The following is a 23,707-nucleotide window of genomic DNA, read 5'->3' as shown; positions in this document are numbered from 1 at the left end:
GGAAGAAGGGGAGGGGGAGGGAGCAGGTCATAGGGGTCACGGGCGCGTGATAAGAATAGGGCCACAGTGGTTTAATGATTATTCACCTTGCTGACTGTGGGTAAGAGGTTTCCTTACAGACCCTGGGAACCTGGGGGAATGTGTCGCAAGAAGGAAAACAGGGCTATAAAAAGAAACGCATTTTAAAAGCAGAGGAGGACAGGACATGCTTTGACTGGGTTGCTGTGCCTGGACCCTGACCCCTTTCCATTCCGTTCTGGGAGCCGGCCTCAGGAATGCTGATGGTTCTGCAGCCCCAGGACCGGGCGGGGCTGAGTGTTCCAACATCATGGAAGATTAGCCGCCTTGTTATCGGGCTTCAAGCACCTGAAAGCCAGACTGTGGGCCCTCCCTCCTCTTTCCCCGGCTACTGGCCAGCTCGCAGCCGCACGCAGCTTTCTCCCTCGCCTATAAGCAGCCAGCTGGCCCGGTGGGCGAGAGCAGAATTTCCAGGGCGACCTGCTGCTCCCCCATGCAGCTGGCGTTATGGTAACAAACGCTCATATATGATTCAACCCCATCTGTCTCTGCTTAGTTTGACTCAAGTAGTGCCAGGCAGCACCGGACCTGTTTAGTGTCCGGTAACACAGGTAAGTAAGCTGGTTTCTCGGGGATGCAAAGGAGGCTTTGTGCCCAGAAATGTTTTAATTAAATTTCTCTCAAAATCAGAAGGGAAAAAAAAAGAATGCAATCATAATAAATATAGAATAATGAAGCCAGCCTGGCTTTATCTATATTCATCTTTATACTACTGCAGTCTTCAACTGTCATTTTATTTTACAATATATTTTTATTTATTTCAGAGAGGAGGGAGAGGGAGAGAGAGAGATAGAAACATCAACGATGAGAATCACTGCCTCTTTCACGTCCCCCACTGGGGATTGAGCCCGAAACCCGGGCATGTGGCCTGACCAGGAATCGAACCGTGACCTCCTGGTTCATAGGTCGATGCTCAACCACTGAGCCACACCAGCTGAGCAAATAAAAATATATTTGCTTTATCACTCAGTCTCTCTGTCCGGTACACACATACACATACACACATACATACATACATACATACATTATATATATATATTTCTGGCTCATTAAATATTTTAAAAAAGTGTTTTATGCTTTTTTTTGATAATGGGTTTAACTAGAACTCCAAGAGCAGAATTCCTGGGTCAACTGTAGATATATGTTTAAGTTTTCTGGAGTGTTTTACTTGATTATAGGTAAAAGTAAATTATTGCCCTAACTGGTTTGGCTCAGTGGATAGAGCGTTGGCCTGCAGACTCAAGGGTCCCAGGTTGGATTCCTTCCGGTCAAGGGCATGTACCTTGGTTGCGGGCACATCCCCAGTAGGGAGTGTGCAGGAGGCAGCTGATTGATGTTTCTCTCTCATGGATGTTTCTAACTCTCTATCCCTCTCCCTTCCTCTTTGTAAAAAATCAATAAAATATATATGTATATTTTAAAAGTAAATTATTAATTTTTATAACTTTACTCCCTACATTTCTATAGAAAATGTAACTTTTATCATCGGGGCTGGGGGTGGGGCAAGTCTGAGTGACAGCAGGAGGAAGGACCACATCAGTGCTCTGATTGGCTGGGAGTGGAGGCCTGAGGGCTCCCCTATGCGGCACCCAGGGAGGGAGGAGCCTTGTCACAGGTTGTGTGGCACGACTTTGACCTGAGCAGCTGGCTAGGCAGCTGGTGTGTGTGTGACGGGTGCTGGGTGGAGTGATGCTGGGGGAGCAGGCCTGTGCCCGGGAGGAGGGGGGTGGGGTCGAAGGGGGAGGGACAGCTCTCCCTCGGATCTCTCCCTCCTACCCGGAGCCCAGCCTCGGCTCCGCGAGAAGGAACAGGTGGACTGAAATGGCATCTTTGTGCCCATGCAGAGCTTGGGGTGAAGCTCAAGGTAGCCTTAGGTCTGTTATGGGCAGAAATGTGGTCCCCCAAATTCATCTGTCAAGGCCCTAACCCCCAATACCTCAGAATGTGACTGTGTTTAAAAAAAATATTTTTATTGATTTCAGAGAGGAAGGAAGTGGGAGAGAGAGATAGAAGCATCATTGATGAGAGAGAATCATTAATTGGCTGCCTCCTGCACGCCCCACACGGGGGATCGAACCGTGACCTCCTGGTTCATAGGTCGTTGGTCAGCCACGGAGCCACACAGGCCGGGGAGCATGTTACTATTTTTGGAGATCCGGTGAAGATGAGGCCAGGAAGTTAAAATGGGGCCCGGAGGGTGGGCCCTAACCCTAAGCCACTGTGTCCTTCCAGGCGGAGGCGAGACCCACAGAGCACGGGCACAGGGAAAGGTCTGGAAGGCACACTGAGCTGCCTGCAACCTCGGCCAGAGGCCCCGGGAGAGGCCAAACCCGCTGACGCGTGGACTTTCAACCTGTAGGTCTGTGAGGGGAGACATACATATTCATTTCAGAGAGGAAGGAAGAGGGAGGGAGGGTTTGAAACATCCTATATAATACAAGCCTAATATGCTAAGTGTCTGCTCAACTGCTCGCTATGATGTGCACTGACCACCAGGGGGCAGACACTCTGACCGGTAGGTTAGCTTGCTGCTGGGGTCCAGCGGATCAGGACTGAGCAAGACAGGCCGGACACACCCTGGAGCCCTCCCTCAGTCTCTCCCTGGCTGGCCAACCTCCCGTGTCCCTCCCTGGCCCTGATCATGCATTAGTGGGGTCCCTTGGCCTGGCCTGCACCCTCTTGCAATTCGGGACCACTTGGGGGATGTTGGAGAGCCGGTTTTGGCCTGATCCTGCAGGCCAGGCCGAGGGACCCCACTGGTGTACAAATCACTGGTTCACAAATGCCGGAAGCCGGTCCATCCTTGCTGCTTGACACAGTCGCTGCAGGATAGAAACATCTGCACAGCATATGTTTCAAGGGACCTGGCGTATGTAGCATACTGTTCTTAATATGTTTGCTCCCCTTAGCGCTGTGTGTTTTAACCAAGGTCACCTCTCCGAGAAAGGTTGTTTCCCCAGGTAGGAATTTTTCCCTGAAGTTAGGGAGGGGATGAAACTCCTTAACTAAGTGCCAGGCGGGCAGTTAATCACTACAAACAATCATGCTTAAGCTACATAATCTTTACTCCCTGGAATGGAGATAAGAAACGCCCTAACCTTTGTAATAGAAATTGACAGGATTAAAATCAACTGGTATAAATACGGATGTAACAAGACAATAAACAGCAGAACTTCGCTGGAGATCCTGACCAGAACTTGGCTGGAGATCCTGGCTAGAGATCCTGGCTAGGCTGCTGATCAACTGAACGCTGTCTCTGTGTCATTCCTTCTTCGCCGACTCCATCCACACCTTTGGGGACCCCTGGACCTGCTGGGGTTGGACCCCGCACACAAATTCGTACACAAGTCCTCTAGTCAATGATGAGAGAGAATAATTAATCAGCTACCTGATCAGCCGCCTCCTGCATGCCCCCATACTGGGGATTGAGCTTGCAACCTGGGCATGAGCCCTGACAGGGAATTGAACCGTGACCTGCTGGTTCATAGGTCGATACTCGACCATTGAGCCACGCCTGGGCTATTTTTCCTTCTAAATCCTGGTGGCTAAGCACATCCCTAGGACCTGGCTTTTAATCCAGTAGGAATAAGTCCTGTGACCTGGCCAAGCCTCTACATGTCTCTGGGCCTCAGTTTTCTTGTCTGTAAAATGGGGGTAATAATAGTACCTACCTCCGAGGCTTGTCTGAAATGAAATTACCAATGCCAGATATTTTGCATTGCACCTGGCTCATTCTGATTTCTCAGTAGAAAGGAATGATTATTGTGTTTTTGCCCTTGTGATCACTGATAAAGATAAGTGCCCTGGCCTTGCCACCCGGTTCCTTCCCCACTCGCTGAAGCGAGCGAGCAGAAGACTGGGACATGCATGTAGCTTGAACTTGAGCCCTGCAGGAGGAGAGACATCACCTGGAGCCTGGTGTCACGGGATTCTCCGCAGGGCACAGGACTCAGGGACACTGGGCTGCCCAAGTCCAGGTGCCCTGCTCGCTGTGGACCAAGGGAACGGCGTCTGTGGCACCTACAGCCCCTCCGGGGACCGTTCTCCTGTCTCCCTGGTAAACGGTGGGGTCGTTTAATCTGTTCATGATGCAGCGAAGGCGGGCCCGGTGTCAGGGCATGATGAGGACGGGTGTAAGGCGTGGGCTCTGAGCCTCTGTGGCCATTCCACTCCTCCTTGCCAGTGCAGCCGCGGAGGAGCACCCAGAGGGATGAGTGACCTGGTCAGGAGATCAGGGTCCCGAGAGGTGAGTAAGTTGCCTGGGGGGCGGGCAGTTCTAGAGGGAGCAGCCGGTACAAAGGCCCTGGGGTCAGGTGTGAAGGACAGCCTGTGTGTCTGAGTGTCCCGCTCCTGGAGAGCCTGGCAGGGCCCTGCCCTCCCCCTGCACAGCCTTGGAGGCCGGGCCAGCAAGTTCACCTTTAACCTGAGAGCAAACGAAGGCTTTCAGGGCTGTGTTGGGGTTCGGGGGTGCGGACCTGTGGGACAATGTCAGATTAGCCTTTTGAAATTCATTCTGGCCTCGTGTGAGGAAGACACTGCCCGGGGGAGGGCCGAGTTGATGGCCAGTCCCCTCCCTCATGTCCAGTGAGAGCAGAGTCCTCAGGGTTCAGAGCCCCTGGGCCACTTCGCCACCTCCCCTGCTGCTCCCGCCTCTTCCTGAGGGTCCTGCCGGCCTGTGCTGACTCAGACGCGAAACCTCACCCCTCCCGGCTCATTTCCGCAAACCTCCCTGCTGGTGAGCGGAGCCTTTACCGAAGGTCTCGGGGTGACACTCGGCCACGGAAGACACCAAACCCTCTCGGGGCCACTGTTCCCTCCCCGCCCTGTACCTGGCCACCTGCAGGGGGTGGCGGCTCACTTGCCCCTGACTCCTCTGTTGTCTCTGTGTTGTTGTTGTTTTAAATGTATTTTTATTGATTTCGGAGAGGAAGGGAGAGGGAGAGAAAGACGGAAACATCAAGGATGAGAGAGAATCATTGATCGGCTGCCACCCGCATGCCCCCCCACTGGGGATTGAGCCCGCAACCCGGGCATGTGCCCTGACCGGGAATTGAACGGTGACCTCCTGGTTCACAGGTCGCTGCTCAGCCCCTGAGCCACCCGGGTGGCTGTCTCTGTGTCTCTGAGCTGTTCCCCCCTCTTCCAGGGGGCACTGGAACCTCGGGCCACCTTCCTCTTCCCTGCAGAGGTAAGTTCTCTTTGCAAACCTGACCCCGACATCGTAACATCCTTCATTTCCTCCCACCACTGCCCTGGGCCATGCCTACAAATGCGCCCCCCCGCCCCCCCCCCTTTGGGGCCCCTCAGGCAATGTTGCTAACATTCTCCTCACTGGCTCAGTCCAGCCTCAAAGTTCAGTCTCACAGCTGATTTGACTCCCACCACCTCCCCTCCCCTCCCACTTCAGGGATTTGCTGGAGGGACTCGGAGGGGGTGGGGTGGCTGCTCCTTCGCTGCCCTCCCTCTGGCCTGGCTGTGGGGGGTGGTGGGGGCAGGAAGGCAGAAAAGACCTTGTCGCCTGTCAGCTGGTGCCCCGTGGTCCTGTCTGTGCGACGAGCCCTGGTGTCCTCTGAGTGGCAGGTGTCTGCGGGCTCTGGACAGCGGTGATGGAGCAAGGATGCTGATTGGCAGATGTCCTCTGCGGCAGGATGGGGATGGACCAGTGGTGAATGGACGGGAGGAAAGGGACGGGAGCGATGGAGGAGGGGCCAGAAGGCACGGGCTGTTCTCAACCTGCGGCCTCCAACCACCCCTGAGAAGGGACCCTGCCCGTCCCTGCCAGCCTCCTGCCTACGGGTGGCCAGGAAGCTTCTGCAGACTACACAGTGCCTTCTAGCCCACAGACCTGGGGCCACACACCCATTTGCCTGTGCACACGTGTACACACACACACACACACACACACACACACACACTGTGACTTTTCTGGCCCCAGGCAGCCTCAAACATAGCCCCTGCCCCAGAGTGAAATGAATCTCATCCTTGCCCAGCAGGTGTGGCTCAGTGGTTGAGTGTCGACCTATGAACCAGGTAGTCACGGTTTGATTCCCAGTCAGGGCACATGCCCGGGTTGTGGGCTTGATCCCCAGTGGGGGGCATGCAAGAGGCAGCCAATCAATGATTCTTTCATCATTAATGTTTCTATTTCTCCCTTCCTCTCTAAAATCAATAATAATAAATATATATACATATTTTAAATTTGCATTTATTGATTTTAGAGAAACAGAGGGGGAGAGAAAAAGAGCGAGAGAGACATGGATTTGTTGTTCCACTTATTTATTCATTCATTGGTTGATTCTTGTATGTGCCCTGACCAGGGATGGAACCCACAACCTTGGTGAATCAGGGCGGTGCTCTAAACAAGTGAGCTACCCGGCCAGGGCAATAAAAATATATTTAAAAAATGCATCTCATCCCAACCTCCGTATGCACCCTTTCTTCCCAGAAAAGAGGACTCAGGGGGGCCTGTCCACTTCCCAGCTGTGTGACCTTGGACTGGTAGCCAACCTTTCTGAGCCTCACTTCTCCTAAAATGGAGATTCCCTTTCGTTCCATCTCAGGAGCCGCAGCACAGCGTGCCACCCCCAAGTGCATCTGCGGGCAGGGAGCATGGACTGCCCCCTGCCCTCCTTCTGGGGGAGGCACCTGCTTCCCGTTTCTGGGGGCTGGGGTGGAGTGAGTGCAGGATGTTCCAAGCTGGGGTTTCACTTCCTTCCTGAGCCTGCCAAGCTCCCCAGAGGCATCCAGTCCCCCCTCCCTGTGAGGAGGCTCCCAAGGCCTGGTAACTGCCCCCCCTCACACACACCCACACTGTCCGACGGATGACCTGTGTGGCAGGTGTCCCCACGCCTGTGGGTGCAGGAGTGGGCGGACCCAGGCCTCATGTCCCCTATCTGCTATGAGGGTTTCTTGCCTCTCACTTCTTTCTTCTCTGGAGGGAGGGAGGATTGTGGAATTTGGAGGTTGAGTGGGCAGAATGGCCGTGTGGGAAGAGGCCTAAGGATTACTTAATTCACTCCCCTCGGCAATGGATGGGGAAACTGAGGCCCAGAGAGAGGAAAGGGCTCGCCTCAGATCAAGCAGCGAGTCAGCGGCTGTGTGGGCCAGACACTGGGTCCCTCACAACGGGGACTCCCCACTGCCCTCCCTGAGCTCTTGGGGTGGGGCTGCCTCTTCCCGGGCCTGGCCCGCCAGAACAGGAGCCTCCCAGGCCCCTGCCCTGGGTGGTAGGCAGCCCCTCCCTGCCTTGGGCCTGTCTCCCTGTCTGCCATGCCAAGGTGGCCCTGCCAAGGTGACTCTGACCCACTGGGGCTTGGGGCCGTGGTTGCTGTGGGCTCCTCCCTCTGTCGGCCACGCCTGGAAGGGCAGCCCTAGCAGGGAGTCCGCCCGCCCGATGGTGGGGGAGAGGGTGCAGGCTGGCCTAGGGAGGGGCAGGGAGAGCCAGAGAGTCCTGAGTCAGAGGCACGGGGAGAAGTTGGCCTGGGGGCTGCTGCCCAGCATGGCCCTGCTCTGGGGAGGGCAGTTGTGAACCCTGCCAGCTCACTACCTTGGATCTGCTCTGAAACACAGCAGGTGGGACCGGGAGGCCAGCCCCTGCCCAGGCCCCGCACCTGTGGCCTTTCCTCCACTCTCCCCCCATCTGGTCTGCCCTTGGTCCCCTGGCTGGTCCTTCTTGGCTGTGAAGACCAGGTTGGCCAGAAGATGGACCTGCAAGCCGCCCGCAGGAGAGGAGGCGGGAGTGAGGGGGCTCAGGGTGGTGCTGCCCTGGGGCTGTGTGCAGAGCAGAGCAGTGAGCCTGGGAGAATGCCCAGGGAGTGCAGGTCTATCTGCCTGTGGACTGAGTGAGTTTCCACCCCCCAACCCCAGCCCCGCCCCCCCCCCCCCCCCCCCCCAATCTGTTGAAGTCCTAGCGCTCAGGACCTCAGAACCCGACTGTATGTATGCAGACAGGGCTTTTGAAAAGGTGATTAAGGCGAAAGGAGGTTACTAAGGTGAGCGGGTCCTAATCCCACCGGTGGGTGCCCTTATAAGAGGAGATTAAAGAACACAGACACGCGGAGAAGAAACCCCGCTGCCGGGCGGGCACTGTGACCTCTAGCCCAGAAAGTACATTCCTGCTGTTTAAGCCCGTCTGTGGCGCCCCCTTGTGGCCACACGAGGTAACTGATGCACTGAGCCAGGGCTTCTGTACAGAGGGTGGGAGGGGTAGTTTGCAGGGGTAAAGACAGGAACTGCACACGTTTGGGTGGTTTGTGGGTCAATGGGGCTCAGACATCACTTCAGGGCTTACTCTGATCACCCGTAAAACGAAACCTCCTCTTCCTCTTCCACTCCTGTCCTGAGCCATCTGTCCCAAAGCCATTAGGCGGGACCAGGTGCTGCTGGGGTGAGGTAGGAGGCTGCACTGGGTGAGGAGGGTCTGGGCAGGGGCTCTGGGGTGCACCCAGGCGAGAGGGGACCCATGCGAGGGGAGGAGGGCATTGGCAGGCTGGGCGGTGGCAGGGGAGACTGGCTACTGGCAGGATTGAGCAGGTCAGCCAGGATAACGGGACCGGGTTCTCCCTGTTGGAGAAGGAAGCCACACACAGGGAAGGGCAGTGCTGGAGGAATCGTGGTGCTGAACTGACGGAGTTATTGGCGTGAACTCTGCTTTTCTAACAATGTAGGTAGAATGGGAAATACACACCCGAATGCTGTGCACACTGAGAAGGCCTGTGTGTGTGTGTGTGTGTGTGCGTGCGCGCGCATGCATCTGCGCAGGCACCATGGAGAAGGTGCCCACAGCTCAGGGGCTCACAGGGGACAGGGCTGGGTTGTGCCCACCCAGAGCTCCCATTTGCTGCCCCCCGGCCCATCTCATTGAACCCTCCCCAGAACCCCGTGGGTCAGGTGTCTCCCCGTAGAACAAGCGTGTCAAACTCGTGGCCCGCGGGCGCATGCGGCCCACACGAATGTCTGTGGCCCAGCCAACATAACAGTATGTAAGAAACGTTTTAATGAAAATTTCGTAACTTAATTTTTACAATATCCCATTATACATAATTATTAATGAACAACAATGTTCGCTAATGACTGGTTACTATGATCATGTTGCATTCATTTCCCTTACGCCCCTTACACGCAGGCACACATTTCTCTCCACTAATACTAGCGGGGAATATTTTAGCGGCCGATGGCCACGTCATTAGTCTTGGACTAACTTGTTTGGTGTTGCGCAACAGGAAATATTTCGCTTTTGGAAAACAAGAAAAATAGGTTTATTTGCGTTACGCTTAATTTGTACAGTTATTCAGTGTCTGGTAAGTTAATGCCTAAGAAAAAAATATTTTTTAATAAAAATGTTCTATTTTATGTTAACGATGACATTTATTTCAGCCCTTTGTATTCAGCATGTCTCTATGGAAATAAAGCTATGTTTCTACGAAAATCGAAGCTTTTGGTTTTTTGCAGCCCACATAGATGTACACCTTATTTGGCCTGAGTTAGCCTTTGAGTTTGACATGCTTGCTGTAGAGCCTTCCCGCTCGAGCTCCCAGCCCCCCCCAGAAAAGTGCGTGGGGGTGTTGAGGCAGAGGGCAGTTTGTGGGGGGCTTGGGTTTTGGGTTCAAGACCCCTGTGTGGCGGCACCGAGGGCAGAGGGGCAGTGCAGGAGCTGGTGGGCAGACACCCTCCCTCCCCGGGTGCCCCGCTGCAGGACCTGCTATGTGTAGCTCTGCTGCCACCTTGTGGTCACCATCGAGCACTCACCTGAGCTCCTGCCACCTCAAAAGCCTGGTCCAGGACACCTGGGGGATCCTCCTCGCTCCTGGGGGCCCCCTTCGGGGCAGCAGCCCAGGCCCAAGGCTGTCGTGGGAGTGGAGGCTGTCCTGAAGGCAGCGAGCAGCCTGGAGAGCTGGGGTCCCCAGACCACCCGGAGCCAGGGGCAGTGCTCTGGCGGGCGCCTGGCTGGAGGGTACCGTCCTGAGGACGCGTGGAGCATCTTCTCGCAGGTGCTGTCCTTGTCCTTCCAGCTGACCCTCACTACCACCCCATGAGGGGTGACTGCTGAGCACATTTCACGATGAGCAGCGGCCATGCCAGGCTTTATGGGACAACTGGGGAGGTTGGATGCTGACATCGGGGGGCAGTGCCCAGGCCGTGTGGGTCCTGGGGGCTCAGGGAAGCCAGGAGGGCACGGAGCCTCTGCCAAGGGCTTCCAGGCAGCTCTGGCGAGCACCTCCTCCCAGGCCCCAGGGGCTGCCTCCAAGGCCCCCCTTCTCCCACCCTCTCACCAGCTGGGCTCCCCTCAACCCCTCCCCCTGGACATGTGCTGCCTCTGAGGCAGCTGGGCCCAGTAGAGCTGCTGGTGCCTCATTAATCCTGTCCTGTGGGCACACGGCCAAGGCCCCCGCCAGCAGCTGGCCCACTTTTGTGGGAGCCAGAGACTTCCTGTGGCTGAATGATTGGTCCAAATCGCCTGCGCCAGGAAACCCAGCCTGGCCAGCGCGGTGCTCCTGCCTTCAGCCCAACAGCCTCTCTCTGGAGGGGCCTTAGGAGGGGATGCCCAGTGCTGCCCCTTCCAGGGGAAGTGGGTGGTCTCCCTGGCCCCCTTCCTGTGGGGCTCTGCGCTGGGGCCACCCTGCGTCTCCAGCCTCGGCCCCTCCCTCACCTCCAGCTCCCATCACTCTGCCTCCGTTTCCCCTCCATTTCAGAGCAGGTGGCACTTACTGAACTTACGTCTGTCGTTTTGTCCCCTTCCCTCCCATGTGGCCCAACAGGGCTGGCAGGTGGCCATTCACCTGTATCCTCAGCACCGAGGCCCACGCCCTGTGTGCAGCTGGCACTCGGCAGATGCCATCCGCAGGGAAGAACAAACCACTCGGAACTTCAGCTTCAACAGGGCCACCAGCCCGAAGTCACGGCTGGTTCCCTGGGGCTCCCAGCAGACCGTGTGTAAAGGACCGGTCCCACTCTCGCATTACTGAGTATGTGACTAGCCAGTCCTTGCTCCCCCAAGCCCGTTTCCCCACTGGTAAGCGGTGGTCAAAACTGTTCTCTCCAGAGCTGTTGGGAGGTGAAAAGGCCTGGCCAGGCACTGCACACAGCAGCTCAGCTGGGCATGGTGGGGAGGGAGGGGGACGTGGAGAGCTGGGGCTGCAGGGACAGGGGAGGGAGCTCACGGAGCCCATCCCTCTGTCCTGTGAGACGGCCCAGTCTCCAGGGCTCCCAGGCCAGGCCTTGGGAAGGTCTGTGGGAGTCGGAGCTGACCAGGACTGCTGACCGCACCGCATGTGGGCGAGTGTGTGCACGCCCCGCAGTCACTGCCCCCAGGCGGCAACCATGCAGGCACAGTGGCAAAGGTGCATGTTACGCAAGTGAGGGTCACAGAGCCCAGGTGCGCCAGGGCCTTGCTCCACCACGTGGACTGAGCACAGAATCCAGCTCGGCTTCAGACACTGTGGGCGTGTGGTGTGGTGGCAGCCAGTCAGCGGCGGCCCAGGAAGGGCCTCTGGGTGTGACCTGCTGTCACGCCGGCTGGAGAGGCAGCCGGGCTGGCAAGATACAGCCGGTGGACACTCAGACCAGGGCCAAAGTCCCCAGCACCTGGCCACCTCTGCATGATCTAAGCAGATAAGATGGGTGCTGGTGTCCACGTGGGGGCACGAGGCGCAGAAGGGGCCCAGTCACAGCATGGCCCATGACGGAGTCGAGCCTCAGCGTCTGTGACGAGTGGTAACTGCTCTGCTCAGGGCTGCTGTGACGGCCCATGAGCCTGCGTATAGCCTAGTCCAGTGCCCGACAGGATGGCGATCTCCTCTTGCAGGAGCCCCACCCCCCACCCGCCACCCTACACTGTGCTCCTGCCTGTAACTGCCCCCCACTCCCCCAGCAGGGGCGGGAGCAGCGTGAAGGTGCCCTGAGCATGCAGGAACGTCACTCAGAGGGACAGCAATGGGCCTCCCGGCAGGGCAAAGCATGCTGAGCCTGTGTGAGGCGCGAGGGGCTGCTGGCTGCCAGTTCTGCTGCTCCGCCTGGCCATCTGAGATGCCCTCCCTGGATGGCCACCGGCCCCCAGCTCCCAGCGACAAAGCTGTCCCCCTCCCTGGAGAGACCAAGAAGTCACTTCCCACTTGGCGCCTGAACGCTGTCAAGGTGGTTTTCTACCTTTAATTGGGGACATAAGGGTACCTCTCCCAGTACAAGAGGATCAACCAACAGGTGGGGGACCCACGCCCAGCGGGCAGGAAGAGGAAGGGGAAAGACAGGGGAGGAGATGGTGGGGCCGCAGGTACGCCAGGCACACCCCGAACCCTCCCCTGCAGCCAGGGCCGGGCGCTCTGCCCCACCAAGTGCAGCTTCGTACCTGGACAGCGAGCAGCTGAGCCACATACCCTGCCCTCAACAGCGGGCCAGAGCCTCCGGCTCCACGCGGCAGGGCCGGGGAAGGGACCAGAGGTTGCAACAGAAGCTTCTGTTTCCAGCTCCCGGCCAGGCCTCGGCTGGCAGTGTGGGCTCTGGAGGGCTCCTCTGGGATGGGTCACCCAGGGCAGGAGGGTCACCGGGGCACCCAAGCAGCCAGCCTGCCTGTCCAGGCATCCAGGTCTCAGCAGTCAGAGTGGTCGGCTGGGGTGGGGGCGGCAGGAGCGGCCAGGATCCCAACGAGGAACTGACCTGCTCGCCCAGTTCACCTGCTGCCTTCCCACTCCCCAAACCTGGCCCAGCCTCAAGGAGAGAAGGGGTAACACGCCACCCCAAGCAGCCTTGACACCGAGGGAGGGAGAGGCCCAGCCAGGGGTGGGAGCAGCGGCCGGGCGCAGGGTGCCAGCCTGCTCATAAGGCAAACAGCATGTCGTCGTCCTTCTCCTGGGTCTGCTTTCGAGGGGTGGTGCTGGGGCGGGGTCCTGGGGGGCCCTCAGCTGAGGGGCTGGAGAGGCTGGGCAACCGATCGGCCACTTTGGCCCGTTCTTCCAGGAACTTGTCAAATTCTAGAGAAACAGAGAGAGGCTGGCGTGGGCTCGAGGCCGGGGCAGGGGAGGTGGGTGGGCGGGCAGGGCCAGGGCCTCCTACCTTCGCTGGTGACGCCCTTGGACTCCTCCGTGTCGTTCCCCTGAGAAAGCAGAGCAGAGGTTAGCTGGCAGGTGCGGGCCGCGGGACTGGGCGGGGCCCATGCGTCTCTCAGCTGCTATCAGTCTCCTGATCTGTGAAATGGGCTGAGTGGCCCCGTCTCCCCGCGTGTGGCAGGTGCAGAGCCTAGTGCTGTCACGGCTGCTTGACTGCCCTCAGCTGGCACCCATGGGGACCTCCCCGGGCAGCATGCTGGGGAGGGTGCAGTGCCAGGCCCTCCTCTAAAGGTGGGACACGGCCTGCTGCTGAGGGTCCCACAGCAATGCCCGCCCAACCCCCCCCCCCCCCCCCCCGTCCCCGTCATCCCTAGGATCAGCCTCTTCCTCATGAGAAACCGGGGAGCCCCGTCAGGTGGGTGAGGAGCGGGCCTGAGCCTTTGCTTGTGGGCTGGGCGGCCCCAACTCACCACGTCAGTGGACAGCCACTGCTCGATGTCCTCCATGAGGCAGGCCTGGGTGACGGGGATCTGGAAGGGAGGAGGAAGGTGAGGCCGGGCGGGCCCGGCAGCTGGGGGCAGTCACCCTCCCTGAGCCTCCTCACTTAGAAATGGGGTGTCAGACCTGCCCGCCCCTTCTGGGAGTCAAGATCCTGGTATCTCCCCCAAGATGGCTCCTAACCAGCTGCCTGGGACCCACAATTTTGCCCATGGTGCCAGGCTGTGGGCAAGGGGATGCCGGGCAGTGGGCTAAGCAGAGGCCAGGCCAGGAGGAGAAATGCACCTCCAGCTCCCACCCCGAGGGTGTGGGAGAGGCTCCAGGCTGCAGGGGTGGGGGTGGGGGGGCTTGTGCAAGGCCCAGGGCTGCTCACAGGCTCAGGGGCAGCTGGCGGAAGGCAGGGAGCCCAGGGAGGGCTCAGCCAGCGGGTTGGGTGGGGGCACGATGTGGGGAAGGGGCTGTCAGCTGATCTCCCTGCACGTTCAGACCGAGTTCCTGGTGGAGGGACCCATGTGGAGGGAGGAGCCGAGATGACCTGAAAAGGCCAGGCTGGGGGTCTAGGGGGGCTGGGACCGCGCACGGGGACTTTTCACTCCGGTCACAAAGCTCTGTGTGGACAGGGGCTGCGGGGGCGGGCCTCCTTCTTGGAGGCTACCTCACCGGCTCATCCTCAGAGTAACACCGCGCCAGCCCACCGCCCAGCGCTGTGAAGACCGAGTGAGCCGGTGGTGGAAGGATGCTCAAGATGCCAGCCACCAGTTAGCTCCTGGGGAAGAGGGCGAGCCTCTCTCCAACCAGGCCAGTTCCACCCCAGCTCTTCCCCAGCCTGAGGCCCGTGGGGAGCAGGAAGCCCCGAGCAGAGGCAGGAGGGCCTTCCCAGCAGCACCAGCGGCACCAGCAGGGCCCTCTACCACGAGCTCTCAGCTGCCGGAGGGGATGCCTGGGCGGCCAGAAGTGAGCCCCCAGAGGCTGAGAAAGCAGGAGTGGTGCAGGGCCACCGAGTGCTGGGCTGGCAGGCCCCTCTCTCCTCTGGGTCCGAGGCTCCTGCTCCCTCTGGCAGCAGCACCGGGGGAGCCCCGAGGGACAGCCCCAGCTCTCGGGGGGCCTCACCATGCCTTGTCTCACCATCCAGTCCCCGAGGCTCTTCTCACTGCCGCCTCCCATCTGGTGAGAAAGGGTCACGCTGAGGGAGGCGGGAGGACAGGGCAGGGCCGGGCGGCTGGCGGCCTGGTCCAACTGGACACGCCCTCGGGACGGCAGAGCAGGCAGCCACCAGCCGCTGGCTCTCAGATTCCTACGGGCGCCTCGGGCTTAGAAACACTGGTTACGGCACCTCAGGTTGACAGGTGGCAACAGGAGGCTCCTTGGGCCCAGCAGACTGGTGGGCCAGGAGAACAGGAGTTCTGCCTCCCACCCTGGACAGACCCCACAGGGGCCTGGCACACACGCCCACACCTCACAGGACGGTGAGCCGGGCCAGCCTGGCTGCCTCAGAGCGGGCACTGACTCCATGCCGGGCGTGGCTGCCTGGGACCCGTCTGACGGCCCATGGAGAGCCTCACCACAGCCAGATGGAGCACCTGGAGGAAAGCCCTGCCCTCGCCTGGTGAAGTGACTCAAACCTCTGGCCACCAGGGATGCCCGAGCCTCACTGGTCAGTTTCGGGTCTCCTCCCGGAGTAACTGCCAGGCGGTGAGGAGAGAGCCGGCTCCAGCTCTCGGCGGGCCCGAGCTGCCGTGTGCCCCGGGCAGGGACCTGTCCCTGGGCTGCAGCTCCCGGGTTTGCAACAGGAAGGGGTGGCTGGGATTGTGCTGCTGGGCAGTGGTGTCAGGCCCTGCCCGCGAGGCCAGGTGGCCCGAGAGGAGGTGCTTTTGGCTGACTTCCAGAGAGCCCGGTTCATCCAGGTTCTTGGAGCCAGAACGCCGGCCCTCGGACAGGAAGGCTGAGCTCCAAGGCCCCTGGGCTCTCGGTACCAGCACTGGCTTTGGAGCCAGACGGACCAGAAGGGTGGACCCTGGGCAGCAGCACCACAGAGATGAAATCCCTCTCCGTGTGCCAGGGCCACGCGAAGGTGTTACAGTGTCTCACCCAGCCTCTCTCTGGGACTGTTTCTGCTTTGTTGAAAGGGAGACGCCCCTTAAGGGTCTGTGCTGGCCTGGAGGGGGGATGTAGAGAGCTTAGTGCAGGGCCTGGCACAGAGCGCAGGCTGGACAAACCACCGCTTACAAAGAAAAATGGGGGGCGGAACGCACATAGGAAGCCCGGTCCCCGCTGGCCCTGCCTCCAGTGCTCCAGGTCTTGCCTGTTCTGACCTGGGAAGGACGCCTGAGATGCTGGGGGTCTCGGGTCAGCCAGGCTCCCCGTCCACCACACCCCAGTGGGCTGAGCACTTTCACAGCCTCCTCACTGCTCTCCCCTTCCACGCGGGTCCTTCTATACAGGAAGCCGGAGGAATGGCCCCTCTGCTCACACCCGCCCACCGCTTCCTCCTCACACAGAACGAAGCCCACCCTCCTCCCAGCTGCCCGGAGCCCTGCAGTCCCTGCTGCTGCTCAGGCTCTGCCTCCCCCCAGCCAGTCCCACCGGCCTGGCCTCAAGCCCCAACCCTCCCCTCTGCCGGCCACGCCTCTGCGCCTGCCTCTCCACCCGGCCCTGCCATCTCCAACCACTTCCCGAGGAGCAACTCCGTCCACCTCCTGGGACAGAAGTCCCACTGTCCAGACGGCGCCCAGACACACGTCACAGGGATGGGCAGTGTGCTTGGAGCTCTGGCCAAGGGGAGGGGTCGCCCACAGAGCTGCTCGGTGCTGGCCCCTGGCGGCCACTCAGTGCACAGCCAGCAGGTAAAGGGAACTAACTACAAGGATGTCCAGGGGGTGGTACGGTGGGAAGGCAGGCAGGGCGCTGGGAGGAAATGCAAGGCGGAGGGCGGGAGGGGTGGGGCTGCCGCTGCGGCTCCTGTTCTCTGTTCTGTCCCCTCCGTCCACACTCGAGGCAGAGGACTGACTGAGCTCAGTCTGGGCCAAGCGCCTTCAATACACGCTCACGCATCCGATTTATCAGCCCTGTGGGCACAGCTGTGAGCTCCTACAGAGGAAGCAATGGAGGCCTGGACGGTGGTCACCGGCCTGAGGACACAGCTGGGGGGCCGATGCGGGGGGAGCCAGGTCTGATCTCTGCTCTAACTCTTCTCCCGTGTGAACTGGGGACTAAGTTTCCTCAGCTGTGAGAGGGGAACACGCACATCAGCTACAAAGGGCCAACGGGAGCACCAAATGGGGGGAGGGGCACGCCGAGCCAGGCCCGGCGCATGGGCCCGGCAGCACTCTGCCTCCTCGGGCCTCTGCTCACCGCTCCGGTGCTCTGCTGCCGGGCGTCCAGGGCTCCAGCCAGGCCGTCCGTAGCTTGGGGGTCTTCGTATTTCACCCTGAAACACAGAGGCCCCCATGCCGTTAGCGCTGCCCTTGCTGTAGGGTATGCCCGCGGATGTGATGGAGGGGGATGGGCGGGGATGAGCTGGAGGAGGGAGGGGGTGCTGCTGGCCCAAGACAGAACCAGATTGCCAAGGGCCAACATCAGATTTGGCCCAACTCCAGGGAGGAGAACTAGGGCCAGTGACCCCATGCTCATGGGGAGCTCCTATACAGACACTTTGTTTGAGCAGCTCCCATCTGATAATTTACAAACCCTGGTTCTGAGCAAGGCTGCGTTTGAATGGGGAGTAAGCTCACGGGTGGGCGGCTGGGTGAGGCGCCCTCTGGTGCTGGCTCACTGCACAACATCCCCAGCCCTCCAGTCTGTCAGCAGGTGGAGGGTGATTCTAACCATCCTCTGGGGGTGCCAGCCAGCTGGGCACTGGTGGGGGGAGGGGGGAGGGGGAGGGACAGGGACGCAGCGCCACCACAGCTCCCAGGCAGAGGGCAGGGAAGGGGGTGTCTGGTGGGTTTGAGGTGAAGTCTCAGGGGGAGCAAGAGAATAAACCAGGAGTGGGAGGAGGACCTGGGCTAACGAGGGGGCTTGGTGCCTCCCCTGACTGCTGCAGAGAGATGGGTATCCGGGGGAGGCAGGGGTATGGGGGAGGCAGCCCTGACGTGTGGGGAGAACCTTTATGCTCACTCTGAGCAGAGAGGAGGTGAGACCTCAGCCCCGGTCCGTCCAGCACTGAGGTGAAGAAGTGAGCCCCAGAATCCCAGGTGCAAAGGGACATCCCTGCACCGGGGCGGGGGAGCACCCACCCTCTGCTGAGGCCGGGCTGCACCAGCTCCGGGTTTTGGAAACTGGAGTTGTTACATTGAATGCCTGCCATACCCATTCACCCTCCTGGGAATGGCACAGGGTGGTACTTAAAGGGGCCTCTTGAGTAAGCCCCCCAAATTCCCACGCAGCCACTTGGGAGAGCACCAGGGTCCACTCCCCCGTAAGATGTGCAGTCAGCCAGGGGAGCCGGCCATGAGTGAGCGCACGCCCAGCTGCATGGCTTGCGTTCCCGGCCAGTGGGCTGGAGCCCGGCCATCTGCAGGGTCTCGCTGGAGCCAACCTGAGGCGGATGGTGGGCAGTGTGCTCTCATCCTTCCAGAGAGCAGCTGGGTGCCCCTGGCTAAATCTGGGCAGTGAGTGCAACGAGGAGGAAGCGATGCCAAAGATTGCGCAAAGCCCTGGCCCAGGGAGGCCGGCTCCCTCAGGCGCGGAGCCGTCACGCTGCTGTCCCTGTGCCCGAGCACACAGGTGCTGGTGGATAAGGCAGAACAGGGCACGTCTGGCCCTGGAACAAACAGAAACCGATGCTTCCCCTCCCTCCAAGAACTGCATGTTCTCTCCTAATAACTAATCCTCCCCCCGCCCCCCCCATTTCTCTCCCTCTCACACACACACCTGCACAGCCCTGAAGGCTGAGGCTCCGCCATCGCTAGGAGCTGTGCCTGCAGCAGTGGAGGGCCTAGCCATCCGCTGAAGGACAATGTTACAGTCCAGACAGGGCTGCAGACCTAGGCCAGGGGTCTGTGGTCCATGCCCAACAGAGGAGGGAGGGCTGCTCCTCAAATGGGCCCTGTAAGGCCAGAAGCTGGACATGAGACACTTAGGGTGACACAGCATGGGCAGGGCGTGGACCGTGTCCCCAGAACGATGATGTGGGAGAAGCTGAGGAAGGCCTCCCACTTCCGGCAAAGCTTGGCTGAGGTGCCCCTGACCTGGCTGGTCCAGATGCCCCCTTGCTCTCCTTGGTGCCCCGAGTGGAAGGGCTGGTCAGGTGGAGAGGTCAGGACTGTGCCAGCTGTGGTCGGGGCTGGAGCAGAAACAGAGGGGCTGGCTTCCTGGTGAGTGGAGGCAGAGCCGGCACCAGATACCAGGTGGACAGACAGGCCAGGGAGCGTCTGAGAGTCCCAGGAGACAGGACAAGGTGAGGAGACCAAAGGCCAGTCAGGTGACCAGGACTAAAGATGCAGCTGGAGCAGAAGGAAGGAGCCAGGCAGGAGAACAAAGGGCTGGGGAACTCCGAGCTGGGGCACACTGCTGCCCCTGCAGGCGCTGGCACTTTCTGCTGGGAGGAGGCCAATCTCGGGGCCCGCAGGACCCATGACCTGAGAAGGCACATGATGCTGTGTCAGACCACCTGTCCTACCCCCTGCTCTCTCCTACCTCTGACCTTTGCACATGCTGTTCCCATGGCCTGAAACGGCCATCTTGACCCTCGCCCCCGACCCTGCTGTTCAGATCCCAGTGCCTGGTACCCCCTCCAGCACTCAGCACTGCACGGCAGGGGTCCGTATGCACATCTCTCTCTCTCTCCGAGATTGCAGGTCCTGGAGAGGATGTTCTGATGTGCTTTTCTCTCTCCTAGGGCCTCGCTCCAGTAGCAGCAAACATCAGCCAGGCTGGCGAGCTGGGCCAGGTGCCAAGGGCTCTCTGGTGTGGCCAGTGTGCCACCTGCCGGAGCCTCCTGGGCGGGCCACCTCCTGGCTGTTAGGTCCCACTGGACTCATTAGCTTCCACCAGCACAGCAGCCTCACGTGCCCTAATTCCATGGCAACCATGAGCCGTCCCAGAGCCCTAGGCTTGGGACTATAGACTCTGCCTGAATAAGGATGTGGCTCATGGCCCATCAGCCCTCCCTTTCCCAGAGCTGGGTACGGCCAGTGGGCAGGCTGTGGGCAACCCATGGGCCCAGGCGAGCTACACCTGGGCATGCCAGAGTAGAGAGTGTAGTTCTGGGTTCTTCAGAGGCCCACTGACAGTTTCCAAAGACCTAGAATGACCACTAGGGAGCTGGGTGTCCACTGGGATGGGTCCTCAATCCAGAGCTTTCCTTGGCTGTCTATCTGGCCAGCCCCAGCCCAGACTTGGGGTCATGAGCAAGGAGCCGAGGACGAGCACACCGCTTCTGACCTGCCTTCACGGAGTCCATCAGGGGAAGCTGAGGCAAGTGCTGGCCTTGTGCCCTGACTGCCGAGGCATCTCCCTGGAAGTGGGCAGCCCTGTGGAAGGACAGGCCCTCGCTTGGTGCAGAGTGGGCAGACCTGAGTGGGATGGTAGGGACTGTGGAACGACGGAAATGACTGGACAAGCCCCTGAGGACTTATCAGGAGCCTCCCTGCCTCCCCAGGGCCTTGGTGCATGGGCACAGAGCAGGGGAACCTGAGTCGCAGACACTGTCCTCGCACCAGACAGACCCAGGCTCCCCACCGAGGAAGCCTCAGTTTCCTCATCTGATCAGATCTTACGAGATTCTGGCACGCAGCTGGTCAACACACAGGCCAGCCTTCCCCATCCAGCTCTGCCTGCGGGGCACTGAGTCTGCCGCCTGGCCACGGGCTCTGTGGGCCACGTGGGACTGACTTAGGGGAAGGAACTCTGCCACCCTGAGGGGGGACACCAGGGGGCTGTGTGCTCTTCCATGGGGTGTGCCCACCAACAAGTGGGTTCAGGGAGAGAGTCTCCTCTGATGGGGAGTGACCCAAACTGCAGGGGGCCGGCCACTCACTCTTTCCGTTGGTCAGCCAGTGAGCTGCCCCGTGTTAGGGCAAACATGTCAAACTCGTCCTCCAGGCGGCCGGAGGTCTCCAGAGACTGCAGGCCAGCCCTCACGCTGCTGGAGCCCAGGTCTGCGGGGACAGAGAGACACGTAAGACTCCGCCCGCTGCTCTCGCATGCGCCGTCGCCAAGCTGCTCCCTGCCGGGCCCAGGGCTGGTTCTGGGTGGGCAGCACAGAGGGGGGTGCACTCAGGGCAGGATGCATAAACGGGGCAGCCCCCTGCTGGCTGCGGGACCATGGGCATAGCTACCGCATCACTCGGAGTGATTTCCTGGGCTTGGCATGAAGCAGTCAGTCAGTAAAACCAATCACAGTGATATGTCAATGATTTGATGGCTAACCTGTGCCAGGAGCCCACTCCGGCCTGGCACTGCTCTGAGCCTGGCCCATGCCCGAGTTCATTCAGTCCTCATCACCGGCTGTGAGGAAGGGCCCATTCCTGCCCATCCCAGAGGAGGAAGGAGGGCACAGGACGTTCCAGTGACTTGCCCACGCTCACCCAGGCGATTCAGGCCAGGGAGACTTCAGTGCCGAGGGCAACCTCAGAACAGTGGGACTTCTGAGGCCCGGGAGGGCTCAGCCATTGTGGGCTGTGAGGGAGAGTCCCATGTCTTGTCCCAGATGCTCAGCCTTGTGGCAAGGTTCAGCCTGGACCCCAGTGGGGTGGGGTCTGGGCTAACACCCTGCTGTTGCTCCAGCTCCAACTGTAACACAGGATGGCGCCCCCAGAACTGCAGGGGTGCCCGCACTTACTCATTCCTGCCAGCTGGGACGAGAGGCCGCCAGTGGCTGCTGGGTCAGCGCCCATGTCGATGAGGTCAGCTGCCGCCTCGGCCTCACTGGGGGCCTGGGGGAAAGGGAGACCCACCGTCATGCCCCTGCCGTGGCCTTGCTCCCCTCAGCCAGCAGCACGGGCCTGAGGAGCTGTCTCCGCGCCCTGCAGCTGTGGCTTCTCCCCTTGGCCTCTGGCTCTGCTGCTCCCTCTGGAGGGCGGGCAGCCCCTTGGGCGCCAGCTGGTGGCAGAGCTTAAAGGGACAGTGACATAAAAAGCTAGAAGAGGACTTTTCTAGGAGCCTAGACAAGAAGGCACATCTTGCACAGGATATGGGGTGGTGATGAGCACAGCCCTCCTTTTCTGTTAACAAGGCACGATCTGGTGACAGCAGAGCCGTTTACCTTGGCGGTCTGGCCGGTCCGGAACCGCTCGAACCTACGAGACAGAAAGTGAGTCAGGGAGACAGGCTGAGAGGCGCCTCGGCACAGCCAGGCAGGGCCCTTCATGTGCCGTGGGTCCCCCCGTTCTCCTCTAGTCTGTTCCCGTGGGCTCAGCATCAGTGCAGCGGTGAGTCTCGTTTGGGCAGACCCAGTGATGCCGGCATCCGAGGGCACTTTTAACTGTGCCCCTTTCACTTGCAGAAGCGACCCAATTTGGATTGTCAACGACCTGGCCACTCCGGTCACGATCAGCGTCAAACGAATAGGAATAGACTAGAGAACATGGGATGCACGCGGCACTGGCACAGGTGAGGACTTCTGTGGAAGTTGCTCAGTAATCTACCTGTGTACCTCTGTGTGCCAGGGCCTGCAGTGGTATGTGAAAGACACACATCCTTGCACTGCCCAGAGCCACTGGCCACCCTCGGACAGGCCTGACGGTGGGCAAAGCGGGTTAAGAAGACCTGGGTCTGGGGTCTGTTCGAATGCTGGCCCTGCGCCTTGTTAACTGTGTGACCATGGGTACGTTATATCACTTCTGAACCTGTCTCCTTGTCTGTAAAAAGGGGGGTGAGAGTGGAACCTGCCTCCCAAATGTGAGGATCAAGCAGACACAGTATGAGTGGTTGTGAACAGAAAGTACCACCAGGTAAATGCCAGGCCTGCTCTTTCCCCATTGCCTGTGATCCTGGTGGGTCAAAGGGCCCTCCTGTCCCCCCAACCAGTGGGCACAGCAAAGCTGAGCCAGTTTCTCTCGGGGACCTGCCCCTGAACAGAATGACACAGGTGAGGAAGCATTTGGACCCATTTACTGATGGTGACACCTTGGGGACATGGTCTAGGACAGCGGTCACCAACCGGAGGTCTGTAAGGTCTGAAAGATTGGCGACCGCTGGTTTAGGAGGTTCTGCCCAGAGACCCCTGAGCTGCCCTAGGGTCTGTCTGTCCCTCCTGCTCTGTTGGGAGGCCTCGCTGTTCACTCTCCTTTGGACCCGAAATGCTATGCATTTCATAGAGGCTATTCATCCAGTCAATTCCTTTTCTAAGTCAGCCGGAAACGCTGTGTGTACTTGCAGTCAAAGAGCCCTAATTAAGTCAGTAAGTGGTCTGAGGCCCCAGAGCCAGGCAGAGGTGGAGTGAGCAAGGACAGACCAGCCTGCCTGGCTGCGGGCCCACACGCTCAGCTACCACCGCTGCCCTCTCCGGGGGCTGGACGCAGGGACATCGGGCAGGGCTAACTGGCGAGGAGAGGAGAGGTATTGGAAGGCGGGGCATGCATGCCCACACTGCAAGAAGACGGCTGAGGATACATGCCTTGGGTGGCCGGCCCGGTGTTTGAGAGGAGAGGAGAGGTCAGCGTGTGGGGAGACCAGGGCACAGGGTAGGTGGGAGGGAGAGGGAGAGTGGGCAGCTGCAAGGCTGGGTACCGTTCATGGCGCAAGAACACGTTGTTGAGATTGTCATTGACGATGAGCAGCTCCTCCGTCAGCTGCTCGTTGGCGATCCGGGGGATGAGCTCCAGGACCCGCTGCTGCATGGCTCGGCACGTCCGGTTGAGCTCCTGCCGCGGAAGCAAGTAGGACAAGCATGGGCACCGGACCAGAGCGAGGCCATCTCTCCTGGAAGGGCTCTGGCCCCTGGTGACCTTGGAGAGCAGAGCGGACTCCACCCTGGACTGGAGCTCCACAGAGCAGCTTCAGGGGCTCCACAAACGAGCCTCTGAATTCCACTTCTGTGTTCCACACTCACATTCACCAACATGCTGGCTCCATGCAGACTTCATTCCCCTGTCGCCATCTTTGCTTAGTTGAAGAACGGAGCTGCCAGGTGACCCAGCCGAACAAAC

The 23,707-nt window shown here is 59.8% G+C and overlaps 1 protein-coding gene across 3 annotated transcripts in view; it reads right to left on the bottom strand.

Moving 5' to 3' along the window:
- Positions 1–12,198: 12,198 nt before the first annotated feature.
- The window catches only part of TOM1 (target of myb1 membrane trafficking protein), a 36,750-nt gene continuing 25,241 nt past the window's right edge, over positions 12,199–23,707 (bottom strand). Inside the window, exons 8-16 of one of the 3 annotated variants that reach the window (XM_036296961.1) lie at positions 23,289–23,422; positions 21,823–21,856; positions 21,400–21,493; positions 20,596–20,716; positions 16,968–17,043; positions 14,742–14,780; positions 13,589–13,648; positions 13,126–13,165; positions 12,199–13,043 (exon numbers count right to left, since the gene is read on the bottom strand). In XM_036296961.1, the coding sequence (XP_036152854.1) occupies positions 12,889–13,043; positions 13,126–13,165; positions 13,589–13,648; positions 14,742–14,780; positions 16,968–17,043; positions 20,596–20,716; positions 21,400–21,493; positions 21,823–21,856; positions 23,289–23,422 (753 nt within the window). In that variant the 3' untranslated portion in view covers positions 12,199–12,888. Of the gene's footprint in view, positions 13,044–13,125; positions 13,166–13,588; positions 13,649–14,726; positions 14,781–16,967; positions 17,044–20,595; positions 20,717–21,399; positions 21,494–21,822; positions 21,857–23,288; positions 23,423–23,707 lie in introns of all 3 variants that reach the window. The other 2 variants (XM_036296959.1, XM_036296962.1) reach the window with 2 other exon arrangements.

This window comes from Myotis myotis, unplaced genomic scaffold (assembly GCF_014108235.1).
Source record: "Myotis myotis isolate mMyoMyo1 unplaced genomic scaffold, mMyoMyo1.p scaffold_m19_p_3, whole genome shotgun sequence".
Taxonomy (NCBI): domain Eukaryota; kingdom Metazoa; phylum Chordata; class Mammalia; order Chiroptera; family Vespertilionidae; genus Myotis; species Myotis myotis.
The sequence above is the reverse complement of the archived record's forward strand: the minus strand, read 5'-3'. Positions and strand labels throughout refer to the sequence as shown.